At 45.9% G+C, this 27,824-nt stretch overlaps 1 protein-coding gene across 2 annotated transcripts in view; it reads right to left on the reverse strand.

Annotated features, from left to right (window-relative positions):
• Positions 1-2,151: 2,151 nt before the first annotated feature.
• LOC126516871 (adhesion G-protein coupled receptor G2-like) overlaps positions 2,152-27,824 on the reverse strand; it is a 40,603-nt gene continuing 14,930 nt past the window's right edge. The window contains exons 6-11 of one of the 2 annotated variants that reach the window (XM_050166957.3): positions 22,989-23,260; positions 15,619-15,688; positions 12,197-12,396; positions 4,136-4,260; positions 3,524-3,679; positions 2,152-2,534 (exon numbers count right to left, since the gene is read on the reverse strand). In XM_050166957.3, the coding sequence (XP_050022914.1) occupies positions 3,533-3,679; positions 4,136-4,260; positions 12,197-12,396; positions 15,619-15,688; positions 22,989-23,260 (814 nt within the window). In that variant the 3' untranslated portion in view covers positions 2,152-2,534; positions 3,524-3,532. The other variant, XM_055064056.1, reaches the window with a different exon arrangement.

The following is a 27,824-nucleotide window of genomic DNA, read 5'->3' on the forward strand; positions in this document are numbered from 1 at the left end:
TGCTTATTCATGCCAGTTTGAGCCCAATGAATACTGTAAAGTTTCTATATGTAACACATAGTAAAGAATTATGTCTGTTTTTGTTTCCCGATTCCTCTTTGTTCTCGAATGCGTACTGTTGCAAATTGTGACGTTAGGAACTGAAATAGCAGTACTACAAATATGGTCAATTACTTTTTTATTATTCGCCCTATCTGTGTTGCACATGCTGTTTTTATGGTTCCACATCATGTGCTTGTTTTTCTTAGCTTGCAGTGTATGTTTTTTTCTCGAACTTCCCTCATGTACTCCTTGTTCAAATCCCCTCCCCCGCACTTCTTTATTTCCTTTTCTCCTTATTCTTACGCTGCCCTGACTGCTTCGCTGGAACGCAGATTGTACAAGGGTCAGGGCCTCAGTCAGGCGCATGCTAGCGCCTTTAGCCCTGACGCTTCTGGTTTTCTGTAAGCAAATTTGGAGAATTTGTGAATAAAAAAAATATGGACAAGTACACTGGTCAAATTTCGAACTATACAAACAAGACCGCATCAAACTCAACGAAACATGCCAATGAAAGCACATAAATCATGACATACATAAACATTTGAGAAATGCCCAATGCAGAACTTTGAAATACATACAGCGTACACGCGACACACAAGAAGCAACGCTGCCACTACATATATTTGTAAAACATGTTTACCACCAGGGAACAAGGACAGAAGGGAGACGACACCACAATCCGCCCTTCCCCCTTCTGTCTTTGTTCGCTGGCGCTAAATATGCTTTCCAAGTCAGTTTACCAACACGCCCAAGAAATGGCAATGCCAGTACATATAGCCACGATACTGTGTGCCTCGAAATAGACTAGCGAGCAGCTGCTCTGTCTTCAGAATTACGGCTCACATGCTCGCTCATACGAGACCTGCGTCTCTGAAATTGACGGAAGATCTTAATCAACACAAAACTGTTCATTCAGAATAGCGAGAAAAAAGTTAATGGCATAATATTGCAAAATTAGCATGCCATTTTGTGAGTGCTGAAGCGACTTCGCACACTGCCGGCGTTCACGGCGAAAAAGTAGTGCGTTAGTTACAGTAAGCAACAAACATTTAAGTGCGTGTGCTTCAGGGCAAAATCCACCTTGTGCGAAATAGTGGTAATGTAGCAAGAATTTATTACATGTGAGCATGACCTGCAGCAGGCAACGTAACAGAGAAAAGTGCGTAGTCATACATTTTTAGACCGCACTACTTGCTCAGCGTGCAAGCAATGTCTCTGGTTCGTGAAAAGGAGCTACATCGCTGCTCTGTCGAGTGAATCCTTACACTTGGAGCCAGCAGGCAAGCTTCTATATCAGTGTCTGGGATAGAACATAATGTTAATGCAATATTAGAAGCAACGACGTGATAAAAACAGAAGTGCGCGATGACAATTCAATTCATATCGTTCACTAAGAAGCTCTATTTACAGTACGCGTACCTATGCCCTACCGTTTTTCTTAGGCGAGGGTATCCGTACACAGACGCATAAAAACTATTAGTTGCACTCCGGTCTTTCTCACTGGCAACACACCACCACAACAAACTTGTAGTATGCCATCCATGTGCGACTAGCACTGTTGCCACTGCTACGTTGTCCTTTCAAACATTACACCGGATGTTGTCAGCATGTACTCACAGGGACATAAAAGCCGCGTTTCACTTACTGAAAAACACAAGCCACGGTCACGCAGCACGTAAACACAGTCAGAAATATGTGCCGACATCACGAGTGAGCAGCTTCGAGGTACACCTAATCATTTTTCCGCACTTGAAAACGTTGCTCTTGCATTCATCGTTGTCAGCAAAGTGGTCACAGCTAACGTACATGAGGCTGAGAAACAGTGAGCTTCAGTCACGCCTGTAGCACTTTCTAGAAGGAAATACGTGAAACTAATTCAGGAAAAGCTGTCACGGAGCGCCACTCCACAGATGAAAACAAACCGTCAGCCAAACCGACTCCGCCTAACGCGACCAGTCGCTGGCGCGGCGCACAGCCTTATGGGAAGCCCCACGTGACAACCTGTTTCGGCGGGGGATTTTTTTTAAAACTCCTTGTGTGGAGTTTTCACAGGAGAACAAGATTTTGTAGCGGAGTAAAATCGCGTCATGTCGCCTTAATACTCCCACAGCGAGCCAACGGAGTGAAACGAGAGAATGGCACTGTATTTCTCCCATACGTCGGAGTAAATATTCAAGGACGGGGAGGTTTTAGGGAACATCACGTGTTAAAAATTCTCAGGCGAGTTTATTTTCGTTTACATGTGTAGGTAACATAGCATCGTATCTGTACAAAACATGAGAGGCGACTTTGACAAGATGATGAAGCCCGGCTGCTGGAGCAGTGGAGGTAGAGAACTCTGTTGAGGATGTCTCACTGGCTGTGATCGCGGGGACAGCTGCAATGAGCGCGTTGCCATAGCGACGCAGATAAAAAGTGCACCCGTGGAATCTCAGGCGCAGTCTTGAGGTGCTTGGCTACCCGGCGGATGGCAAACGCTTGCTCGTCGCCATCTATAAATACCCAACATGCGCATGAAACAAATCTGCAGGAAGTCAACAGAATACCGCGACAATAGCCATTGTCCTATTGAAGTCACTTAACTTTCGAGTTTTCGAATCAACTATGTGTTATCGTATGCTTTCATACAAAACGCAAACACAATAAGCGCACTCCAAGGGGGAGTGCCAGGTCTCTCTAGCATAGACGTGTTCTCATGCTGCACTAAAATATTTGTTTCATTTACACCTTGAATGACAGTCGCCCTTCTTGTAATTAGGTGGTTGCTTTACGGACTTATTCATGACACTAGTAGAAAATGGCATGTGCAATTGTTAATAAGTTTGGAAAACCCATTAAAATCTGGTTAAATACCAAATTCGTACTCTCCACCACAGAACATCACGTGAAATAGAAGGTAATATACGGATTAAGATCTTTACATGTTTTAACAGCCATCTTTTTTTTTAATTCAAAGCTGCTATGCGTTTGACCTGATCAGCCAAAAATGGCCTATCCGCGCTTTTATCCTAATTCAGCATGCTTTTGTTCACAAGTTATTGAATTTGTACCTGACTGGAGTCGTACCTCGACATTATAGAGATATACTACATTGGTCAATTAGTTAAACAACGTCATGTGAAAATTATGTCTACCAAGAGCCTCCAAAATTAAATTTTAATGAAAACACGCCAATGTCAGAGTGTTTCACACATTCTCTGTTATTTTGTCTTTATTTTTTTACCAGTTCTCATCACCATCTAATGAAAATAATAATTTTTGGGACGTAGCTTCGCTGGAATCTAATGTCATTGATGTCTCAAATCTGACCGCCTACAAATCCCACTCAGTTTTCTAATGTGACGCCTACAGCCGTCACTACCGTGTGAGAGTAACTTTGTGCTTAGAGTGTTGAACTTGAGCTGCTCATGCAAGCAGCTTCGATAACGTGATTTTATTGAAAAGGGTATTATTACACGAAGGGACACAGAACATGTGTTACCAAATAGCGTCACGTCGACGTAGTCTTCTGTGCAGATGAGGAGAGCGTAGCCTTAGATGAACCGTGGTGGTCAAAACTCGTTTTCCTGTTATAAGGCCATACACGATACACAATGTGACCCAGCCAGAACTCCCTTGCAGTTTTCTCGTAAGCTATCTGCAATAGAAGTAGGACACGTATGAAGATTTGACAGCTACAAATTCAAAGACGTGACCACGACGTTCACAAGCTTAAGGTCATGCCTGAATATTGACGATTACCCTCGCAAGTGCCGTAGCTATATTCAAAGTAAGTAAAGACATTGAACCAAGCATCGCACATCAATTAGGCGCAACCATTCCGCGTATATGTGTCACGACGTTCATGAAGGCAACGTAATAAGACAGCTGCATTATTTTACAGGGATACATGAACATGGAATGAAGACGCTAATATCACCACTGCAGTGCTACATAAAAGCAGAGCTGTTAATTTAGAATGTCGCGCTCTCATTAGTCGCCATTGTGAAAATATTTTAGTCTTTGTAAATAATAAGAAGGGCTGTAATTGAAGCCAGTACAGTATAAGTTGATGGATGTAAGATATACGAGCAAATGGTGGGGCATAACTCACGTGAAATATGAATATCACGAGACCCTGCAGAGAGCTGGTTATGACGAATAGATACTCGAAAAGGCGGCCCCACTCCTTTGATGCCGCTTCTATAAGGCTCAGGTACGCGAAAATCCATGTCAGTCCTGCAAAAAAAAAAAAAGGATTGACTGTGTAAACATGTGACACGAGTGGATGAGAGTCACCAGGCAAAACGGCACCACTTTCGCGAAAGCGGATATAGCGAGAAAAACATTCGACGTTAGATGTGGTTAAGTCGGGCTATAAGAAATGGGCTACGAGCTGGTTATGAGAGCGGCAGTTTAATCAGCACAGTCACTTTATTAGGCTTTAATGAACGCATGAGTCAAACATTGCCCCTCCAAGCATAGCTGCAAACTATACTTAAGATGATTAGGTGTTTGGTCCACGAGTGAGGTAGTTCACATTATTAACCGCATTCTTATAGCCTTTTTGGTAGTAGTTTTATACATAGTCAATGGATATGGTTGAGAATATATTGCATACATATACAGGTCAAGCCTGAAAGCAGGCATCTAGAAAGGATAAAAATGAAACAAGGATGGGTCACGCGGTAAAAAACATATGCAGAAAGAAATTGGATGGGAAACGAATAAAGGATGAATGAAACATACCCACAGAAACAAATATAAGAATAAACAACTCTAAGAATGAGGCAAACATGAAAAGAGGCAGTCAGCAGGGCTATTAAATAATATAAAGGACCCAACCTCGATGATCTTCTGGACGACACGTTGTTTCGCATTCCTGTATTATGCGTTTGACTCCCTGCCCCCAACACCCACACCACTGAACTCCAGTGAATAACGTGGCACTGATCAAGGATGATTTCAGCAACGTCGGACGAGCAGTTGCATTAGCTATCGCTGAGCAGTTCCTGGTGTGTATACAGTGACGCCGGACAAGAGGGCAACGAAGGAAGGCGGCAACTTCGCGAGCTGTAACTGCAGGGAGGGCGGCGGTTTCCGCGCATGGTCGACTGCGACGATCGCCTGTTGCTTAGCCGCACACGTCGCAGAAATCGGCCCATAGAGGTCAATGCCGACGCGGTCAAACGGCCATGGCCAGGGCAATGTAGAGGCTGCAATCCCTTGGGAGTGTGGTGAGGCGTAACGTCTTGGCGTTTTTCAGACTTTAGATTTGTCTCAGGAGATTCCATGAAATATTACATAGCTTACTTACACCATAGGAAGCCCGATGGTTCAAAAACCGTAGGTGGCACATTTCAATAGAGGAACGAGCGAGCAAAATCGATGATTGGAGCTGAACGTCTCTCGTCATAGTATCAAATCCGTTGGTAAGCTTTGAAAACACCAAAATGCGGTCACTGTGGGTGACTGTGGCAGGACGCGCACATTTCGGCACCTAAACTGCGAGCAATTACTATAGTAACCACTGTCAGCGTTCTTAGAAATAAGTGCGTCGCTGTAGAAGCTCATGGCGAATTGCGAAATAAGAGGTTTGATGATGCAGAACGGAATTTGTCAGTTTTACTAGCAGACTTTTCGAGAAAGTCTAGGAGCGCGGCGACCTAGTGGTCTTTGCGTTGCTCGGGAGCGGTGGTGTTAAAATAGACGGGCGAATTGATGGACTGAGACGTCGGGAAACTGAGAGCGTGACAAGGCATCGCCGTCAGAGTGCTGTTGTGCACGTCGCTAGCAGCTCCACGCAACCGCGCCCGTCAGTTACGCTGAAGTCGCCACCAGGCGCTAACCGGTCGCTGCAACTGCAACATTCAGTTACGCCGAGCCCCTTGCCTGAGTGACAATGTCTTAGCTAGCGCTGGCAATAATACATAACCACCATTAGTCGTCTTCAAAATGTCTACGTTCTAAATAATTATGCGGAGCCCATCTACCGTGGGAATACATCTTATGCGAAGCATTTCGTAGGGAACTAGCTATCCAGCATCGTTTGGGGTTCCGCAAAGCGGGACCAGATGGACCAAAGTGTTTGTGTGTGTTGCGAGCGGTTGCGTGGATGACGACGTCAGCAGGACGATGAACACGGCAACGAAGATTGTATGACAGCGAAATCATGATTTCTACCCGGCCATTTGGCGCAAGTTTATGACATTTCGATTGTTGCGTTTACCACAGTTACTGTACGGACGTAAGCGAGAAAAACACAGTTGGCGATGTCAGCTGCACCTAAATTTTATGCGCTCGTATTTTTCTATATCTACACGTATGTCATGTGGTCGCTGTTAAAGAAATGATGAAATTTGTACCCCGGCGAAGAAACGCTAAAGCCTATTCGAGCTGGCGTGATCATGAACTCCGTACAATCTCTAATAGCTTTTACGTGGCGTAAGCTGCTACGAGGAGCATACCGCTGAATGTGGGCCGATCCCGCAGGCGGATGTAATCTAGCACAGCGTCTCAAAGCGCTAGCTGCGACAAGGGAAGAAAGCGACGAAGTGGCACGTGACAAGCAAGCTAAAGGACTGTAGGAGCTAGCCGGCTTTGTCACAACAAAAGCGCGTCTCTGACCGCAGCCCAATGGTTGAAGCATCGGGTAATGTGCTGGAATACCGAAGTTCAATCCCACTTTCCGACACGTGTTTCTTTTAATTGAAGACGCCCTGAAACATGGCGAGACATAAACCTTTCTACCTACCTACATACTGCCCCAAAGGGTCTGGAATGAGGCAAAACATTTTTCACAATAAATAGAAGTTTCAGAGGATTAACATATTTCAGCGGTTCCTGGGGCGCTGAAATCATTTACAGGACCAGCATAAGGCTCGCACCACCAGCATTGCTATTTCCTGATCAATAACTCTGCGATGCATACAGCGTTGCCCTTGACCGCAGCAATATTGTCTGTTGTGAATTGAAACATACGCACGCAGACAGCCCCCCTCTCAGAGCCTTGTGGGACGCAAAGGCTTTCAGGAATTGCCAAACCCACATTACGCGCTATAGTGCAATGGTTAGTGCTTGCAGCAGAATGCTACAGGGGAATGAATTAGAATTCCGGTGGCGCTAGGGGCACATTTTTGTTTTACTTCAACAGACGCTTTTTAGTTACCCTCATGGTGTTTTGCCGACCTTCATGCGTAACAGATACTGTGTTAAGTAAAGAAACCGTTACTATCATGCACTATTCTATTAGCAGGTCTGTGCGCTACGGGGTACCTATGAGTCGATCAGATATACAAGTATTATTAGGCTATTGCTTTCATAACGAAGAACAGAGATGCGCTTCATGGCACTGCATTGTCGACCAAAATACGGTTCTTCAGTCAACCGGCTTCCTGGGGCACGGTTTACATGCAGTTGCATGGGGCTCTTCATGGGGCTCTCAAGTGTTGGCCCAGTAGGCTGGATCCTTACCAGCTACATACATGGAGGGCGAAATTCAGAAAGAAAAACAATGCAGCCGAACCAACGTGTCCTGTCGGAATTTGTATACAGCGAAGCTTAAGAGGCATTGTTCACGCGTGACTTCCCATTTTGCTCAAGGATGTCCCAAACGAGGAGCTCTGCTATGCAGTGCACCTTTGAGAGCAACCATTGCAGTGCACCTGTGAAAGTCTTATAGGGGTTGAAAGAGGCAAGCTGGCTTTCTGCGCCATTTGTTTGGGGCACTCGACCTCCCTTATAGGCGCAGATGCGAGCGTCCACGCGGTGTCCAGGCCACATAACGCGTGCACAACCATGAGGCCACCTTCTCCAGTTTCCTCTCTCCCGTCTCGTCGCGAATTTCCGCGTCGTGACCCCTTCGCCCTCTCCACCGGTTGGTAACGACCCGCATGCGCAGGCAGGCTTCCCTACTTTACTTACAACTGCTGTGGGCGAAGTAGTGTGAGCAATCACTCCTAGATGGCGCGGCCATCCTGGAGCCGAATGTGAGCTATTCGTCGAGAACGCATGAGCAGCAGCAGAAGCAGCAGGCGGCGGCCACGGTCAGCAAGGCAGGCACAGGGGGTTCGCAAGGAAAGCTTTGCTTTAAAACATTGCTGTTCATTTTCTAGGTAATAACGAAATTTGTACTGCTAAAAGAATTAAAGGAACAAATATGTTATATACAGGGTGCCCCAGCTAACTTGGACCAAGATTTTGCAAAACCTATGCGTTCTTCAGAACAGAAATCGCGTGGATGTTGTTAGCATTTATCTAAACTTACAGTACTATTTCTTTGCTCGTCTTTTTTGAATAATAAGCCGAGATAAAGTAATGAACTTTTTAAATATAGCTTGAAACGCTCAGGCGTCAACAGGAAAGTTGTGGAGCTCCACATATATTGCCCATCCCAGGCACTTCCAACGAGATAGACTAAGCGTGGTCGTTTTTATTCGGGAAAAACGAAAGCCCGTAGAGTTTAAAAAATACCACGTGACACGGTGCTCTGCACGCCCGAATGCGCCACGATTACAGCGCTCTCAACCGTGCTTTGTAAAAAAACATCGTTCGCTTCGCGCCTTTCGTGCTGCCGACTACAGATCCTCGCGTTGTGCTTGGTTCCGAGATAAACGCCAGTGAGTTCGGGCCGCAGTTGAAATACAGTGAGGCTCCCGTTTCTGCGGCGATAATTGCACTTTCACGCTAGCAAAATGCATACGGAGGGGAAAATGACACGCTCATGAGTTCGAATTTGGGAGCAAGACCGCAACAAGCACACAGGCATTATAAAAAGCTTGATAACGTCGTGTGAATTACACTCGTTGTCACAAAAGGAAGAATTGTAAACTGACACGGAATGTTGCTTCTTAGCTTCCTGTCCATTCCTTGTCGGCAGAGAATTTGTAATTTCATATTACTTACGTGCCTTTTCCACGTCGTACAAAAGTTTCACACAGATGGCTATTTTCATGCATAACGGTTGTAGAGCTTTATTCGCTGTTATGTCTGTCTAAAGAATGTGTTCAAACAAGTCGCCCTCTGCCATAATCCAGTATTGGCATCTTTTCAGCACGTCCGATGTAGCTTTTCTGATGACGCAGGACGGTATCTCGCTGCAGCCCTCAGCAATCTCTCCCTTTAGCGCTTCTGGTGTAGTTGTAGGTTTGCGGTACACTCGGTCTTTGATATGTCCCCACAAGAAGAAGAGTTGTCTAGTCCGGTGACCTTGCAGGCCATGCCACTGGTCCATGCCGCCCGACCCACTGGCGTTTGAAGGCTTCGTCAGGCCATACTCGGACAAGGCTGCTGCTGTAAGCTGGTGCACCGTCGTGCTGATACCAAGTTCGCTTTCAAAACGCAAGAGGAAGATCACAGCGAAAATTTTCGACTGGGCCTTACAAAATGTCGTTCATGTACCGCTGATCAGTGAGCATGTGGTCAAAAATATGGGCTGATTATTTTTCCGTCAAAGATACCGCACCACACACTGAATGACCATTGGTACTGGTGTCTTGTCTGCGCGACCCAATACGGGTTCGTATCACTCCAGTAATGTGCATTATGGATGTTGACAATTTTTGGAGAAGGTTGCTTCATCTGTCCAGAGCACTTTGTGAACAAAATCCGATATTTCGTCACTCTTCACAAGGATCCAATTTGAGAAATCAACCCGCCATTGAAAGTCTCTTTCTTGCAGCATTTGATGCAGTTGGAGGTGATACGGATAAATTTAAGCCTTCCTAAGAACTCTTGACACTGAAGACTGAAATGCCGACCTCACCACTCGCATCGCGCACGCTGAATGAGGGTTTGCAGTTATGAAAGCCAAAATGTTTCATTCAACCTCTTCACTGATGGTCCCCTTTCTGTGCGGCGTCTTCTTGAGGCTACCCTACCTGTTTCTTTCAGCGTCAAACAACTCATAATTGTGTTTGCGCTAGGTCTTCCCCCACATTGCCAATTTCAGTATACTTTGGCAGCTTTCCTCTTGTCGCCCCGTGCCGCTCCCAAGGCTGAGACCATGTTCGCCTTCTGCTCGCTTGAGTACGGCATGTTTTAGGCACTGCAAATTTTTCGAAACGGCTGCGTGGCACAACAGTAATAGACAGTCGAGCTCACATGCATCTAGCCGCTGGCACAGCTTGGAAGAAAAGCGGCGTTATAAGAAATGACGCTCTCTCTTTCACAGGTTCCAGATGTATGATGCATGTTCTGTGTGCATTTTTTCTATTCCACGTTCACTTGAACGCTGGAAAAAAAATTTCTCTTCTCGTCATACCGGAATGAACGGCTGATGACGGCGCGTTCTTCGGCGATAAGCGCGAGCGGCTGCTGACGAAGCGGTTTTTCGGAGCGCCGTCGCCAGCCGCTGCCGGTAATGTCGGAGCCGAGCAAAGGTTGAAGCCCTTTCTCATAAGTGAAGGGAAGGCGCGGCGCTGGCGATGTTTTTACAAATCGCTCATGAGAGCGCTGTAATCGCGGCGCATACGGGCGCACAAAGCGCGCTGTCACGTTTTAAACTCCGCGGGCTTTGGTTTGTCCCGAATAAAAACGGCCACGTTAAGTCTATCTCGTTGGAAGTACCTGGGTTAGGCCATATATGTGAAGCTCCACGACTTTCTTATTGACGCCTGAACGTTTCAAGCCATATTTAAAAAGTTAATTAATTTATCTCGGCTAATTACTCAATAGAAGACAATCAAGGAAGTGGTACTGTAAGTTTAGATAAACGCTAACAACATCCACGCGATTTCGGTTTTGAAGAACGCATAGGTTTTTTTCAAAATCTTGGTCCAAGTCAGCTGGGACACCCTGTACATATATATAGCATGTGTAGGTTTACAGACCAGTTTCCTTCACCGAAAAAGATCACGTACGCATGACGCCTGCCGGAGAAAGGATGTTCCCATCCTCCGCCAAGGCTTGTGAGAGGAGGCGCTGGCTAACACTCCCAGGGATAGTTCTAGTAATAAAACATAAATACCCAAGAAAGTGGATGGGAAACGAAGCCGCGGTAGCTCAACTGGCAGAGCATCGCACGCGTAATGCGATGACGTGGGATCGTTCCCCACGTGCGGCAAGTTTTACAGCGAAGCTGTATACCTCTACCATCCAAGGAAGTCTTCGCGTAGTAAACAAAAAACTCCCCATGCGTGGGCCGATCCCGGAGATAGTGCAATGCCGGGCCGACCCGCCACAGAGGTGAAGCAGGCGTTAAGCACTCCCCGCACGTGGGCTGATCCCGAAGATAGTACAATACCGGCCCGACCCACGGCTGAGGTGAAACCGGCGTTAAGCACTCCCCGCATGTGGGCCGATCCCGAAGATAGTGCTATACCGGCCCGACCGGCGCCCGAGATGAAGCAGGCGTTAAGCACTCCCCACACGTGGGCCGATCCCGGAGATAGTGCAATGCCGGGCCGACCCGCCACAGAGGTGAAGCAGGCGTTTAGCACTCCCCACACGTGGGCCGATACCGAAGATAGTACAATACCGGCCCGACCCGCGGCTGAGGTGAAACAGACGTTAAGCACTCCCCGCACGTGGCCCGATCCCGAAGATAGTGCAATACCGGCCCGACCAGCGGCTGAGGTGAAGCAGACGTTAAGCACTCACCGCAGGTGGGCCGATCCCGAAGATAGTTCAATACCGGCCCGACCCGCGCCGGAGGTGAAGCAGGCGTTAAGCACTCCCCACACGTGGGCCGATCACGAAGCTACTGCAATGCCAGGACAGCCCGCGTCGGCTCGAGGTGCAGTTCGCCATTAAGGGACCCACATACACCGCTTCCCTGGTCATCCTTCTTCACAGAGTGGAAGGGCATTGAGTTTTTTCATACACTTATTTCCATCAATTTATCATTTCTTTAATGCAATTAGTAATTAGAAGTAATTTCCCCTATGTTTTCATTGGTGTCATTGTTTTTTGGCTCCTTATGATTTTATTAAAAGAAACTATCATGGACCACGTGGCTGGACAGAAGCAAGGTAATGCTGTTTGCCGTCGCTTGGAGATACTCAGATTATTTCATGTATTCTGCCTAATTACATAATTAGTCTTGATTAATTAATCAACTTTAAGAATATTTTAATTAGAAGAAAAGTGTCAGTGAAAAAATCGTAGAGCAACGTGAAAAACTCCCGACGCAGCATTCTGTTGCTCAATACGTGCTACACAAAAGGTGTCTACTGACCCAGGAGGAAGACGATGCATATGGTGGCACGGAGCTGCGCCTTGGCCAGCTCCACCTGGCTCTGAGTGCTGCGCAGTCCTTTCTGGCGGCGACAGTAGATGCTGAACACGACCACGCCGAACACGATCACGTTGGCCGCCAGGATCAGCCCAACGGGCAAGAGGAAGCTGTAGAGCAGAGCCTCAGCTTCCAGCCAGCAGCTGCTCATGGTAGACCACGCGTGGGGAAAGGAGCGAGGGAAAGGTACAAGTAAGCGTACACAGTTCGCCATCCTTTCTGCGTCGCTCACTGTAATTTTTTTATACAGGACAAGTCACCTGGAAACCAGGGCACAACGTAAAGGCACGTCTGCACTAGCGGGTGAAATGCGCAAGTGGCATGCCGCAGGAGGCAGAACGCGTCAGCATTGGCATGGCCACACTGCGTCTTTGCCGCAGCCGCTGACAAGCAATTCGCTCTAAGCTAAGCTGTAATCACAGTGGCTGAGATCAGCGTTGCTGAGAGGGGAGGGCATAGTTACTCGCGGCATTTGACTGCTTTGGCCACGTGAAAGAATCGACCGTTCCTCACTTCTCTCCCCGATCGACGGCGAACGTTATGCTGCAAAAAGAACGCCCCTAGATTTATTTGCTCCGCAGCAGGACAGGAAAATTTTGCCGCTTGTCAGTTTTCTGGGCGAACGTTCGACAACGCGCAAAATCATCATCATCATCGTCAGTATCATCATCATTATCATCATCATCAGCCTGTTTTATGTTCACTGCAGGACGAAGGCCTCTCCCTGCGATCTCCAATTACCTCTGTCCTGCGCCAACGGATTCCAACTAGAGCCCGCGAATTTCCTAATTTTATCGCTCCATCTAGTTTTTTGTCGTACTCGATTGCGTTTTCCTTCTCTTGGTACCCATTCTATAACCCTAATGGTCCAAGGGTTATCTTACCGGCGCATTACATCACCTGCCCAGCTCCATTTTTTCCTCTTGATGTCAATTAGAATATTGTCTATACCCGTTTGCTCTCTTTCTGTGTCTTAACGTTATGCCTAGCAATCTTCGTTCCATCGCTATTTGCGCGGTCCTTAACTTGTTCCCAAGCTTCTGCCCCATATGTCAGCACTGGTAAAATGCACTGATTGTACACTCGAGTGTGGGAAAGCTTACATTTGACAGAGTGGCAGGTGCATTAACATTAGACTAAAAGAACACAAACATTCACTAAACAACCCTAATGCATCACATTTAGCGGCACATTGTTTCGATTGTGGTTGCAAACCTTTCTTTGAAGACGCAAAAATTCTTTCTGGACACAGAAGCCAAACCAAGCGGGAAATTATCGAGGCATTCCACATAAAAAGATTAGGAGACACTTGCGTCAGTCATGCTTCGTTGTCTCTGTTAGATTGCGAATTTCAGTACCTTCGCAATACGTGTACTAATCTGAAGTAATTTTTGTTCTTTGACTTCCATACCCCCTGATATGTTTAACTGATGCTTTTTACCTTGTCATGTTCTTATGCTACGGTTTTGCAATCACCTATATATATGTTCTTCGTTTTAATAAAAATTTAGTTGAGAGTTAGCGCTCGTCCTGTCTGCTCCTTTCTGTGTCCGTGTTTCGATTCGCGCTAGAAGCCAAAATCAGGTAATGGTATGCTTCCAGTCAGGAGCTGGCAATGTCTGCCATGTGCGATCCAACCCACTTTTATTCTTCTGTGAATTTCCTTCTCACTATCAGGGTTCCCTGTGCTGAATCGACCTAGGTAAACGTACTCCTTCACAGACCCTAGAGGCCGACAGGCGATGCCGAACTCTTGTTCCTTTGCCCGGCTATTTATCATTATCTTTGCCTTCCGCATATTAATCTTCAACCAGACTTTTACACCTTCTCTGTTAAGGTCCTCAATCATTTGTTGTAACTCCTCTGCATTGTTGCTGATTAGAACAATGTCATCGGCAAACCGAAGGTTGCTGAGATATTCGCCGTCGATCCTTACTCCTAAGCCTTCCCAGTTTAATAGCTTGAATACTTCTTCTAAGCACGCAAGAAATAGCATTGCAGAGATTGTGTCTCCCTGTCTGACCCCTTTCTTTATAGGTATCTTCCTGCTTTTCTTGTGTAGAATTAAGGTAGCTGTAGAACCTCTGTAGATATTTTCCAAGGTATTTACGTAAGCGTTCTGTACACCTTGATTATGTAATGCCTCTATGGCTGCTGGTATCTCTACTGAATCAAATGCCTTTTCGTAATCTATGAAAGCCATATAGAGAGGCTTATTGTACTCTGCGGATTTCTCGATAACCTGATTGATGCAATGGATGTGATCCATTGTAGAGTATCCCTTCCTGACGCCAACCTGTTCTCTTGGTTGATTAAAGTCTAGTGTTGCCCTTATTCTAATGGAGAATACTTTGGTAAATATTTTATATAATACTTGGAGTAAGCTAATGGGCCTATAATTTTTCAATTCTTTAACGTCTCCCTTTTTGTGGATTAGTATAAGGTTTGCATTATTCCAGTTTTCTGGGACCCTTGCAGTCGATAGACACTTCGTATAAAGAGCCGCCAGTTTTTCAAGCATTATGTCTCCTCCATCTTTGATTAAATCGACTGTTATTCCATCTTCTCGTGCCGCTCTTCCTCGTTTCATGCCTTGGCCCTTCTGACTTCATCGCTAGTTATAGGAGGAGTTCCTGTATCCTGTTCATTACTGTTTCTAATTTAGGTATCCTGACTACTCTGGGTACTGTACAGGTCAGTATAGAATTCTTCCGCTGCTTTTACTATATCTTCGAGATTGCTGATGATATTACCCCGCTTATCTTTCAGTGCATACATCTTGGTTTGTCCTATGCCAAGCTTCTTTCTTACCGATTTCAGGCTGCGTCCATTTTTTACGCCTTGTTCAGTCTTTATGGTGTTATAGTTTCGAATATCCCTTATTTTCGCCTTATGGATAACTTTTAACAGTTACGCGAATTCTATCCTATCTCTTGAGTTGGACACTATCATTTTTTGTAGTTTCTTTATTAGGTCCTTTGTTAGTTGGGAGAGCTTGCCTACTGGTTGCCTTGGTGCCTTGCCTCCCACTTTAATTCGTGCCTGTGAAGCCAACCTAGTCACGGTTTCACACATTAGCTCCATGTCATCGTCATCTTTCTTTTCCAAGGCAGCATATTTGTTTGCAAGTACCAGCCTGAATTTGTCTGCTTTTACTCTTACTGCCTCTAGGTTGACCTGATTCTTCTTGACGAATTTAGCTCTTTCTCTCTTCAAATTGAGGCGAATCCTGAATTTGAAACGCGCCGCATGCCGCGCACATTTGCAGCGCCAGGGAGGCCGCACCTTGAATGGGTCTCTAAGATATGCGGCTAGGAGTGCATTTCCTAAGATCAGAGAAATGTTTTCGTGACTCCCATACTTACAAGTCTTTCCGTTTGTGATACTGCGTAGGGTTCACTATGAGGATGCACAGTATGACCAGCATTGGAGCACCTAAAGAACAAAGGAGAAAAAAGGGCAGAGGCTGTTTTAGGCGTAGACAGCACACATTGTACGCGACTTGTCTTTCTGTTTTCATGCATGGCAGTACAGTCGCGAAAATAACCAGTCCACTGAGATTTGTAACATACTGTTTGCTAAGGCAATGTGCTGTCGCACTACGCAGATGCATTTGCAGTTGCGCAATGAGAAGTGCGTGATGGCTTGGAGGTTTGCCTAATTGTTTCTAAGAATGAAAATTGAGGCTCATATTATTTTGAAATTTAAAATAGATCTTCGAACGGTTTTGGAAACATGCAAGACAGTCGAGCCGACGTGTAGGAAAACTCCGCTCAAAAAGTCCTTGCTTTAAAAGAAGGATTAGACTTGCGCTCAAAACAATTCATCAAGTGATCAAGCTGGAAGATTAGCGCTTCATCCTCAACAATAAATCTTACGCCTTTTCAGTTTCAGTTTATTCAGGTCAGTCAGTTTTGTGCATTTGTATTGGAATATGGAGGAGCTCCCAATTCATAAAGGTGTGTGTGGACTTCTTGTCCGTAAATGAATGGTGTAGTGCATTTTAAAACCAGCAAAGATAAAGTACAAAATTTGAGTAGACTAGCATTGGAAGTGTGTATTGCTACAGTAACAAATAATAACAAAAAGCTACAGACTACATGATAAATATGACAGCGATAAGAAACTCACAAAAATACATAATGTAATGTCAACACTCAACAGCATGAATATGGTAATAGCAAGTGAAATATCATGCACCACACATCAAAAGTTAGCTATTTAACCGAAAATAAAACAATTGTTTAGAAGTACATAACTATGGGGACAACATAATAGGTAGGGTGTTTCGGCGAACACTTTCAAAAATTTTTAGAAATTGCATGTGGCCGATAGCACAATTCTAGTCCATGGCTGGTCTATTCGAAGAGGCGGACATTACTTCGAAATAAAGTTGAAATGCACTATCAAGCAATCAACAAATAAAGAAACTAATTCAGCGTTTGCTAATTACCTTATGGCACATGCTGCAATTTACAAATTGTAGCGGGTGAGACTGCAAGGCATAACCACTTGAAAAGTATCACACCATTCATGAGATATGCGCCGTAACACTTGCGGGAAAAATGCACTGTCGTTCAACTTACCTAACAAAACGTCGTTTTATGTATTGAAGTACAAAAGTAAGGGAATGCTGATGGATTTGTCCGCAAAGTTTGGGAAACAATACCTCGAAACTGGTGTCATCCTGAGAATTCGATCCAAGTGCATCCGCCTTGCGAACTTATAAATTGCAATATGTTCCATAAGGTACCCAGTTGAAAATGACAACAGAGGTTGCCTTCGGTACTGTAGTAACTACAGATTTTCTGTAGTAACTACAGATTCCTGATGGAGCGACAGAATTTTCTGATGTACAACAGACATTTCTTGTTGCGACTACAGAAGTACACTGTGTCGTATGTCTGTTGTTACAACAGAAAGTGAAGCTCTACAACAGATCTTTGTAATACTACAGAAAAATTTGTCATCACAACAGGCACCCTGGTGTGCCAACAGAAATGTTCCCGAAGTAACCCGACAAACTTCTGTAGTGCTACAGAGAGCTGTGAAAATACTACAGAAACCTATAGTTGCAACAGGCCCCCAATTGTCATAACAGAAGTGTTCCTGAAGGAAGGCGACCAACTTCTGTTGTACTACAGAAAAATGTTGTACGACAAAAACCTATAGTTGCAACATGTATACAATGATGGCAACAGAAGTGCTCTGAAATTATGCGATGCGACAAGCTTCTGTAGTGCGCAGTTGAAAAAGACAACAGGAATTCTTGTCGCAACTACAGAAATTTCTGTTGTACGACAGATGTTCCTGACGTTTCTGTAATTGACAGACATTCTGACGTTACGACAGAAATTCTGATGTCGCAACAGGCATTCTGTTGCGAAGACCAAGAGTTCTGAAGTCGCAACAGAAACGTTCTGCGGCGACAACAATTCTGAAGTCGGAACAACAGCTTTCTATCGTGACAGCGACTCTGACGTTACGAAAGCAATTCTGACGTCGCAACAGAAACATTCGGTCGCGACGGCCAAGACTTCTGAAGTCGCAACAGAAGCGCTTTCCGTTGCAGCACTTTAAAATTGTAGGTCAGTTCCGCATCGGTGCTGTACACTGTACTTTTTTCTTGTGCGGTATTCAATCGCGCTACTCTGGAGGCGGCAGGGTTGGTAGCACTGAAACCGGTATTAAAGTCGACGTGGCTATTTGTTATAACTGTGCCGTGACGACGCGGCACCAGCAACGCCCTACCGGCCTTCTCAATATCGGCCGCTGATCAAAACCATACCATCTGCGGGAATGGCTGCGTATCCGTTTTGTTTTATTTGCTAAGATGTGGCACACAGGCCTGTGGACTTACATGTGCGGTTACACTGACACATTAGTTAATTTCCCAGAAATATTTCACAAGCTTATGCGAAGCGGGAAAGAAGTTTTGGGTTGTTCCACAAAGTAGCGTGAAAAGCTGTCTCGCTCGGGTCTCATTAATCTGGTACAGCGCTGCCGTGAGAAGCCAGTATGCTGTCAGAATGAAGACTAATCCACGAGTGTTTATGTAGCTATTTTGCATTGAACACACAAATTATATGCGCACTCAAAAGTGTAAAGAGCGAGAGACAACTGTCAAAATTAGCAGCAACAACCCTAACAGCGTCCCTGGTCACCGTTGTCTATTTCTGAATTGCTTATTCAATATGGATATCGTACAGCATATTCGATGATCTCGCACTCCGCTATGTACCTGTCGATGGTAACAACACTTTTGCTCTTCTAGAGATGCGGCAGTTGACGCGGTAAAGTGAAAGCGCATCTTGGCTAGTAAAATACAAATCGAAACATCAACGCAGACAGCGATTTGTGCTGTAACATAGCCAAAATGTACTCTGACAGGTATGTGCGGCGTGGTGCAGTGATAAGATCCCGGGCTGGAAAGCCGCACGTCCCAAGTTCGAATTCCGATTGGGGGCCGTTTTTTTTTCTTTTTTTTTTTGTACTAATAAATTTACATATCCTTAAACAGGTCTCTGTCAATTTTTAACTAAATATTGATCAGGAACTACAGAACTTTCGACTACATGACGTCACACTACATACGACAGAACTACAGAAACAACGTCCCAAAATACGTCAGACCGAAAATTTCCGGGTGGGTAATAATTTAAAACCATAATTAGTGATTTTGTTCAATTAGTCGATTATGCATTTCAATTTTTCGCGCGAGTAACATCCGCCTCTTCGAGTAGACCAGCTCATGGACTCTAATTGTGCTATCTGCCACAGGCCATTTTTGAAAAAGTTTTGAAAGTGTTCGCTGAAACACCCGGCCGGTGTATAACGGGAGGTTATCCAAAAGGATCAAGCTGAAAACTATGCAGTGTGTTTTCTGTAATTAGTTCATGTCCTCGGTAAAATTAAATTGTGATGAGTAGCAAGTTAGCATGATTTGTGTTAAGGAAAGATGACTCGCAGAAAATGTTGACATGAATAAGGTCGTTAAGTGCCCTGAAAAAGGTGATCCAAAGATTATAATTAACTAGGCTGATAATCACACTAGTCTGTGTTCATAAAGGTGCACAGAGGCATTACTATGGAATGGGCTGACGTTTAATGTTCTGATAGCCTGATAAAGTAATAATGACACTTCTCATATATGCATAGTATATATATATATATATAGTTTGTAAGCAAGGTTGGTGTATTGAAAGAGGATCGACCTTGAGTTATATTATGATGTCAGGTGCCTAACTTGCGTTTTAAGTTAATAATGTACTTTACGTAATTTAAGTGCGAGTCCAATGTTGCTCCCAGAAATGAGCATTCAGAACCAGCATAAATATTGATATTGTGGTTGACATTTCTTGTCATAAATAGTCAACTGCACCTGCTTTAAAGTATGCGCATAACCTTAGACTTCTAAATCTCTTGATAACTCTTACTGACGATCACATCTTTCTTTTTCTTTTTTTTATCATACGTGTCTGGAACGATCCTCAAGCTCAGTTACCAATTCAGTTCTCGCTGGATGATATTGTTGATGCAATCTTCAGCACACTATTCTACTGCAGTCCACTTTAGCGATACCACATATAACAGCATATCGGTTATAACGATGAGTCGACTTCAGAGTATGAACTTATGTATTAGGGCTATGAAAAAAAAACATAACGATATGTTATTCACCGCATATCGGATATAACGATCGAAATTCTGCCTTTTGGGCGGCGTTTTCCATGCAGAGTAATCGCGAAATTTGCGTTGCTAAGTTCCCCCTAACCGAGACGGGGTGAAAAGTTTGCCTACACGAGTTCGCATCAGTGCGATTACCGCGCAGCGTATCTGCCAGCGCGCTGATTGCGAAACCTACGGAAAGCATCGCAAGTTGGTGCAGCGTGCCGCAAGATGGCGCCACCTGCTTAGCGTCCGCGTTGCGGGCGAGCGTCGAAAACGGGGAAATAAATTAAAAAGAAAGGCGAGAAGCGACCAGCGCATGGAGTCCTTTTTTACAATCTCCCTCTCTTCATCAGCGATCGCAGAAACACGCCGCAGGAGCAGCGGTAGGTGGGCCGACAAAGCGCAAAGCTGTGTCGTTTGAGACGAAGCTGCAAGTTGTGCAAGACTCAAAGTACGAGCTCGCGCAGTCTACGATATCGACCAATCTGAAAACGGCGAGCGGCACGATTGTGAAGGCTAGAACCGAACTCTGGGAGCACGTCGCTACTGGCGATAAGATAGACGGTGCTTCGACGGAGGAGTTTCTGAGTGCGCAGGGAGCGCTGCCTCGTTCTGCGAAGAATCTGAGATGAGGCGATCGTTGTCGCGACAAACGGCGGCGTTGTGGGACGGTGGCGACGACAGCAGCGGCAGCGACGGCGGGATTGACAATACGTGGCCCGTCTCTAACACCGACCCCAATGTTCACGCAAGATGCACTGTCGTCGATAGAGTCGCTCACCGATTTCATGCACGCTAAATTATAGCTGCTAGTGTTCGCGCCGCCGCTGGACGCGATGCACACCGCGGTTGTGAGCCTGAAACTTACGTGAAAGCAAGTGCACATTTCCGACTATTTCAGCGCATCTAACGCTCTACACGATGTTTGGAGGTATAAATAAACGTCTAATTTTTCACAGCTTTGTTTCTACAACGTCAATTTCTTTATCGTAAGTGGCAAATCTGGTTCCGGAGCTACAAAGGTATATTCGGCAGCTTTTCGTAAACTTTTTTTTTATGGGAGTCCTGATATAGCGATAATCGGTTATAACAACCGGATTTTTCATTCTTCTTGATATCGTTATAAGTTGCACAATATAAATAACAAGTTTTATGGTGCTTTCACAGGTTCATTTAATTTGTGCACCGCGTATGGCTTAGAATTTCTTCCTTGGCATTATTAGCAATGTGCTGGCAAAAAAATCGTCATGCTCATCAAGCTCTCAAAATGCCACCGTTCTTGCTTGGCGAATATGCAGCGCGCTAAATTTGCTGCCCGAACTACATCGTAGAATTTTATTCCTTCAAGTTCGTGTTCATCTTCTGGTTACAATAAAGAAGGCGTTAACTCTGCCATAATGAATTAAGTTGTGCGAATATTAAGGTGACGTAATGCCGACGGTAGACGTGAGCCGACGCCACATCGAAACCTGAAATAAACAACAAGGAAACGACCCGATGCTGCTAATGAGTCAGCTAAAAATAATTTTTTAACAAGTGAGGAAACGCGAGAACTGGGAAGATATTGGCACGGAGGTGTTTAATGTGTGCCATGAGAAGTGTCATTTCGTATTTGAACAATGCTTAATATCACTGCGAAAGTGCTTCCTCGCAAAGCGCTCCCTTGCGAATACGCGATTCTTTCCAGCCGACTTCAGGCGTGTGCGCGCTGGCTACGTTTCAATGCGTGTCTCGGCTTATGGATTCCACAGCCATGAAAGGCCACGCATCTGCTACTTTCCTTTCATCGTAACCCAGCTGGCGCGGAGACTTTGTCGGTATATTTGGAAAATCTCCTACAGCCTTCTTGCGGGGTCTGTTGGCCGACATCCAAATGTTCTTACAAAAGCGAGAGTTCGCTCTAAGCTGTTCATTTACAGTCGGCTCGACCTTGTGTATTTGCTCTGTCATGAAGAACAAAGAAAATCAAAGGTTCAAGAAGGCACACGGAAACACGACCTACAGCCATTGAGACGCGGCTCTGCTTTTCCAAGCTCCGACGAAAACTGTGAAGTATTACAAGTGACGTCCCTACGCGTCCGCATGTCTGCAGTGCAGATCTCTTTTGCGTGTTTTAAACGAACAAAGCACGGCGTCCAGCGCAAGGAAAACAGCCGCATTAGCACCATCACTGTGAAAGCATGTAGAGCCACCACGGCACCGAGTGATACCCTGTGACACAGGTACAGACCGACGACGAAATGTGAGTTCAACAGTTTTGTCCATGCGCCTGCTGCAGTCCACAAGCGCACGTCGTTTGTTGAAAATTTACACGAGCACTCCAGACAGACAAAACGTGTCTTGCTCCTTGCATGGGGAAGTTTCCCATCTATAGAAAGCATTATTGAGCGCGAAATGAACACTAAGACGACAAGGCTACATATGGTCTCGTCCACGTGTTTCTGCCTTTGTCTTACATTCCGTGTCGCGCTCAATAATGGAGACTTTTAGCGTGTCCGCTATTCCGGCAAACTGGGGCGGTTTGGGCGGATCACCGGATGGTCGGGGGCGTAAACGTGAGCGGCCAGATTGGTGGCGCCAGCTGGTGGTGCAAAGCTCAACCACCTAAACACAAAGCCAATCACTATATTCTTCTTAGCTGGGGTGAAAGTTTTCGACAGCGGCGTAATTGTGAACACAATTACGCCGCTGCCGAAAATGTGCACCAGCAGCGAAGCAGAATAAAGTAGGTTACTGCAATTTTAGCTCTGTGTATGTCTGGTTGAGCTCTACAACACCAGGTGGCTTCACCACTCTGGCTACTCACGTTTACGCCCCCTACCATCCCGTAATCCGCCCAAACCGCCCAATTTGCCCGAATAGCGGACACGCTAAAAGTCTCTAATGTTTTCAGTACTCCGTATACGCACTACGTCCCTGTTCAGATGCTTGTTGTGGTGGCCGAGAGCGACAAACTGCTCGTTTCATGTGCTAGACAGGCAGTTGAAGTCGCATCCTACGTGACGTGTTGAGAAGTATAGCGCACAGGCACCCTATGCTCCCCCGATGATTTGCGAGCACTGACCCCACGCTCCGAAGGCTGCCTTGAGCACGAGGTTGGGCACGTACGCCCCGAGGACGCGCACGAAGCGCAGGTACTGCAGCAGGGACTCGACGAAGGTCCAGGCGAAGGACACGAGCAGGAAGTAGTGGAGCGCTGCCCCCACGCACGTGCAGGAGACCAGGCTGGCACGGTGCTTGGGAAGCGTGGCCATCGCCACGAACGAGGCCAGGGCTCCGACAAGCGCCAGGCATAGGTTGAACAGGATCTGGTGGCCCACCCCTTTGCGCCACTTCCTGGACGGAGACCAAGCAGGGGTGAACAAGGAATCTGAACGCTGATAATTGCGCCACGAGCGAAGAAAACCTGCCCGAGCCTAGAGACCGAGATACCAAACTGACGATCGGCTAGAGGAGGCGAGAGACTGGAAATTGCAATAAAGCTAGAAATAACTGGAAGCAGCATACTTCCGCAAAGAATTACAACATCACCGTGTGTTACCTTGAGCAATGGAAGTAGTACGCAGGACCAGTTCACTGCAACTCTGAAAAACAAGGCGTTCTCACACGAAAACCATCGTGAGTCCGCACTCACCTCGTTCTTACCTCCAGACTATCAGAGGCTACTCGTTCTCTTAGCTAGTTTAGGGTACAGTAATACCACTAAAGTACTTTTCCAGCTCCCCAGGAGAAGCACGCACGACACTTGGGGCTTTTTGACTCCTCGGCCTCGAAAAAAAGAACATTACTGGAATTACTATTGCCATTCGAAAGCCTTCAATGATCTTGAATTATAATCCTGTTCTCGTTAAAGAAGAACCATGACTAAGACGAACTCGAAGTCACTTGTTCTCCAGCATTAACAACAACAACAACATTTAAAAAAAGTACGAGCGACTCCTGCAGCTTGATTCTGCCGGCCTGGTTGACTGATGTGAATTGATCGTCTGCTGGACTTTCAGTTGATCAAGCTCTGGACGACCAGAACTTCACGAGCAACGAGTATTGCTGATGAAGCTGTGCTGCTTCTTTTTCCAGCCGTCAGAGAACCTCCTAAAGGAACACTTAAGCCAACATTTAACCTAAGGAATTATTTTTATGGACTCATTGACATTTCTTTCTCTTTGGGGGGGTGGGGTGGGGGGTGGGGGGGGAGGTAATGTTGGTTATTAGCTAGGAAAAAGAACAAGAAAAATGTTGTTCGTTGAAGCTCGCGATCGATGAGCGGCACGGGTATGTTGGTATTGCGCCACGGATTTCAAGGTGCACTCGCATGTTTGGACCATTTTTGCTCAGAAATGTCATTGAAATTTCTTATCCTGCGTCTTTCGTTCTCATAGAATGGAATATCATCGTTTTTGTTATCGATAAGCAAATAACTATTCCGCAACAGACGTTGTCCAAATTTTATTACATCACGAGAAAATATGCGCGGAAACTTTGTTTCGTTCCTGCGTTTTTTTCACGCCGTAACGCCGACTGTCGTGGTAATTGATTAGTGTAATTTATCGGCAATGCCTAGCAGAACACTACTGCCCAAGAGTTCCTTTAGGAAATGTCACCATAGGTGAGGCTTGGTTTCCGCCAAGCCAGCCGTGGGCGACTATAACTATAGGTGTCGCCAGAATCTAACGCTCTACATTCTATCGCATTGTACGGGTTGAGCTCGAACCGCAGCCTAGTGTAGCAAATTAGGGCTGTCGGCATCGCCATTATGCAAGGGCTACTTGGCACGTGGTGTCGTGAAGCACTTTTTTGTCAGATTTTCGCGGTGTGGATGAACACCGCATGGCGCTTTGTACTAGTGCAACTAAGGCGGCACCGCGTGCACATTCTCAAGAGTATTTCAAGGCCTAAGCCTTTAGTGGCTCATGTCTGTCCGGGCGCAGTCCGTGGTGGACGCAGGAAAGCAGTGATCACCGGAGAGGGGAGAAAGGAGAGGAGGCTCCATGCCAGTAGCGCTGCGCGAATGGGCGCGTGGGAGAGCGCGGACAACGCACATCGGCGACAAACCTTGCAGCCATATGGCTGTGATTGCATCCCATGCTCGCGGTCACGGTGCCGTCCGTTCGCAGAACAGTTCAGACAACAGCAACAGAGTCAGTCATAGACAGGCTTTGGCCTATCGCAGTTTAGCTCAGCAAAGTGTCCATAGATTTTTTTTTCTTACTTCGAAAAGTTTTCCTTAAAAAAAAAAGAGCCCGCGAGGGTTACTAATATGAAGTCACCACACACTAATTACGTGCCAGGTGGAAACTATTTCCAAGAAAAAAAGCAAGCAATGAATTCACTAAATAAAGTAACTAAATAACTTTTTAAGTCATTGAGTTACAAACTGCACATGTTTATGTTGGAAAGGTGGAGGAAATCGCCATTTAAGCCTAGTACCCTGTTGCAACATTTCGAATCCGCCGCACAAACAGAATTAATTGGTTTCGAATCGTCGTTCACGTAGCAGGACGGCGTAAAATGCAGCCGGGTTATAGACCGTTTCATCATGTGAGGAGGATAGGGCGTGCGGCGAGCCTTTCCTCCTCTCTGGCTTGTGCAATCCGGCGCGGCGGTGCTTGCAAGTATTGCTGCCGAGTGCTGCGGAATGATTTCGGGATGTTTTAGACCTTACTCTGAAATTTATGCCACGTCCGTTCATATAATGTCGTCAGGGAAGCCTTTCGGTGCATCGGTAGCTACAGTAGGGGGAAATATGTCTTGGGGGCGCAAAAATGTGACGCGCTTTATCAGCCGCGGTGTACACACATTATCAGTCGCGGTGCGTGTTGTGAACTACTTTGCGTATATGGGTTTTAATTCAACAAAGAAAACAGGTGTCTCTGTATTACCAGCATTAAATGCTGAACCAGCTCACTGTCTGATCGTTTGGCGTAGGGAGTAAAACAAAGCATAAGAGCGCGTGCTCGTGCACGGCCAACCTAAGGCAACCACGAAACATCTAACCGGCAGGCGCTATCAAATATTTGTGATGCACCGGCATCGTTCTCGCGCATTTCAAGTCTAGTAGGCTTGAAATTACTATATGTCTACGCTAGCGTTCCTGCATGAGGCCGATGGCGCTGCTCAACACAGTGGTCACTGCGGTTGGTGAAGTAACACGATACAAATGTAAGCTGTGCGCTTCGGCATTGCCTTTTTGGCCTGTATACAGCCATAATATATGAGAGGTATCGCATAAAAAGAATGCGATGGCTATTTTTAGGACAAAATTTCCGTAATACATGTGTGTGCGTTGTAGACAACGGAACGAACACAACCGAAAAAAAAATTCGGTTATTATCCTCTTTCTCGAAAAAGAAAGAAAACGGGATAACGCCGCAATACGACCTCGCATAGTCACGCCGCACAAGGTTTATAGATATATAACCACTGATGCCGTATGCTTGGACCATGCGGTATATAGAACAAAGATATATGTAATCCAGCACCTACCACTGCTTAGGACGCTCGCGCAGTTCGTAAACAGTCCCTTTGCTGGACAAGCTTAATTCAGACTGTAAGTTATGCTGATATTACTTGCACAAACTGTTTTATTCAGGGACGGAAACCTCCTCCATCGAACCAAGTAGTCACGAAATGTAACCTGCAGCAAACAGTTTGAACGCTTGTCAAAATTTAACATCACAGCTCCTATCGCAGCAGAACGGTATCCACGCTGTTACGCTCGTCGCGTGTGTTTCATGGCTCCTAAACCGCAGCTTAGAACTAAAGGATAATACTGCAATAAGGTCACATAAGTGATTGGAACATTCAGAAATACACAAGATATCTCCGAGGCTGATTCTAGGCTCAAATATGTGCGCACACATTGCGCTGCGTGTTCCGTCCACTTCAACGCCAGCAGAAACTCCGGCCATGACGCCTTAAACCACTTCAGCACGTCGCACAGCACCGTTTACAACGTAGAACACGCACGCCATACTAAACAGACCGCACGAGCGCGAGAACAAACGTCAGAAACTACCGCCGACCTGCCATGCAATACACCGCTGCCGCCCAGGCGCTGCTCATAGGCGGCGCCACTGCGTTCACAATATGGCGGCCCCTACGAAAAAGCGGTGTATACGGCGTCACAAAGCTTCCCGCCTCGCCCCTGCTGCTGAAGTGACTATGCGACCCATCGGGAGGTGCGCACTGTGCCAACCGGAACCAAATCGCGGAAGAGGGCAGTGCTTCGCTTCAGGGCACCGGGCTCCGTCGCAAGAGGCTTGCTCTGATAGCCGCGCTCCATGTAGTGCTGCGTTCGTAATCAGTTGAATTCGAGAAATGATTCGAGGCCAAGTATTTCAGCTTACGTGGCCATTCTGAAATGTTAAAACACGGAACTAGACCTTTGTAAAGATTCCCGTCAACTTTCCAATATGATTATGTGCCATAAAGTTTGTAACTAGCAATTAATACAGCTACGTTAATTATTGAACGGGTTGCTTTAGATTTTCTTGTTAATGGTGTCTGTCTCGGCACATAACTAATGTATAGTGACATTATTAGAGTAACTTTTGTGGATTTACTTTAAGTGTTCGAACTAAAGAAGAAGTACACTCTAAAGCGTAATGAACGATTTGGTGTATCCGTATCAAGTACAGGCCGCGGCGGCCGCATTTCCACGAAGGCGAAACGCAACAACGCCCGTGACCCGTGCAATAGGGGTGCGTTACAGATTCCCTGCTGGTAAAAATTAATCCGGAGTCCCTCGCCACGGCATGCCTCATAATCAAATCGTGGTTTTCGCACGTAAAAACTACAGAATTCAATTTGGTGTGTCCGTGAGTGACTGGTCCCTTCGGGACACGTATATGACAGGTTGCTCATAAAGTTCTCTCGTCATAATGAACTTGGTAGTGGACGG

The sequence above is a fragment of the Dermacentor andersoni genome, chromosome 1 (genome assembly GCF_023375885.2).
Source record: "Dermacentor andersoni chromosome 1, qqDerAnde1_hic_scaffold, whole genome shotgun sequence".
NCBI classification, from domain to species: domain Eukaryota; kingdom Metazoa; phylum Arthropoda; class Arachnida; order Ixodida; family Ixodidae; genus Dermacentor; species Dermacentor andersoni.